Genomic DNA, 451 nt, shown 5'->3' with positions numbered 1-451 from the left:
CAGAAGCCCCGCGGCACTGGCCATGCCTGCAAGGCTGGTGCCCCATGGGGTACCTGTGCCTTGCTCTCGGGGACAGCGGCAGCGTCCTTCTGCAGCAGCTGGTAGCCCAGGTTGGAGATCTCCTTCTTGATGCTGATCATGATGTCGGAGTAGTTCTCGTAGCGTCTCATCTGGTCGGTGAGGTGCAGGACGCTCTCCTTCATGAAGTCGTTCTCCCTGCTCAGGTTGGTCTTGATGGTCTGGAGGAGAGGAGAGGTGTGGAGCCCCGCAGGGGGAGCCCATCGTACCCCCCCACGGGACACACTGCGGGGACGGTGCCTGCCAGAGCTCACTCACCTCCTCCAGCGTGTTCATCTGGGCCACCACCTTGCTGATGTAGGAGTGCACCTTCATCAGGTCCATGCTGTAGAGCGTTCCCTCCAGCAGATCCACCATAGACTGCAGCTGTGGA

General features: G+C 61.0%; 1 protein-coding gene across 1 annotated transcript; it reads right to left on the bottom strand.

The window, feature by feature from the left end:
* Positions 1-53: 53 nt before the first annotated feature.
* Positions 54-444, bottom strand: LOC104505792 (olfactomedin-like protein 2A; the record flags this gene model as incomplete). The annotated part of the gene is made up of 2 exons (XM_010146504.1): positions 54-239; positions 337-444. Coding segments are annotated over 2 exons (294 nt in total), but the record flags the coding sequence as incomplete, so codon positions are not given.
* Between the last annotated feature and the right edge of the window lie 7 nt (positions 445-451).

The sequence above is a fragment of the Eurypyga helias genome, unplaced genomic scaffold (genome assembly GCF_000690775.1).
Source record: "Eurypyga helias isolate BGI_N326 unplaced genomic scaffold, ASM69077v1 scaffold34232, whole genome shotgun sequence".
Taxonomy (NCBI): domain Eukaryota; kingdom Metazoa; phylum Chordata; class Aves; order Eurypygiformes; family Eurypygidae; genus Eurypyga; species Eurypyga helias.
Note: the sequence above shows the minus strand (reverse complement) of the source record. Positions and strands in the feature narration are given on the sequence as shown.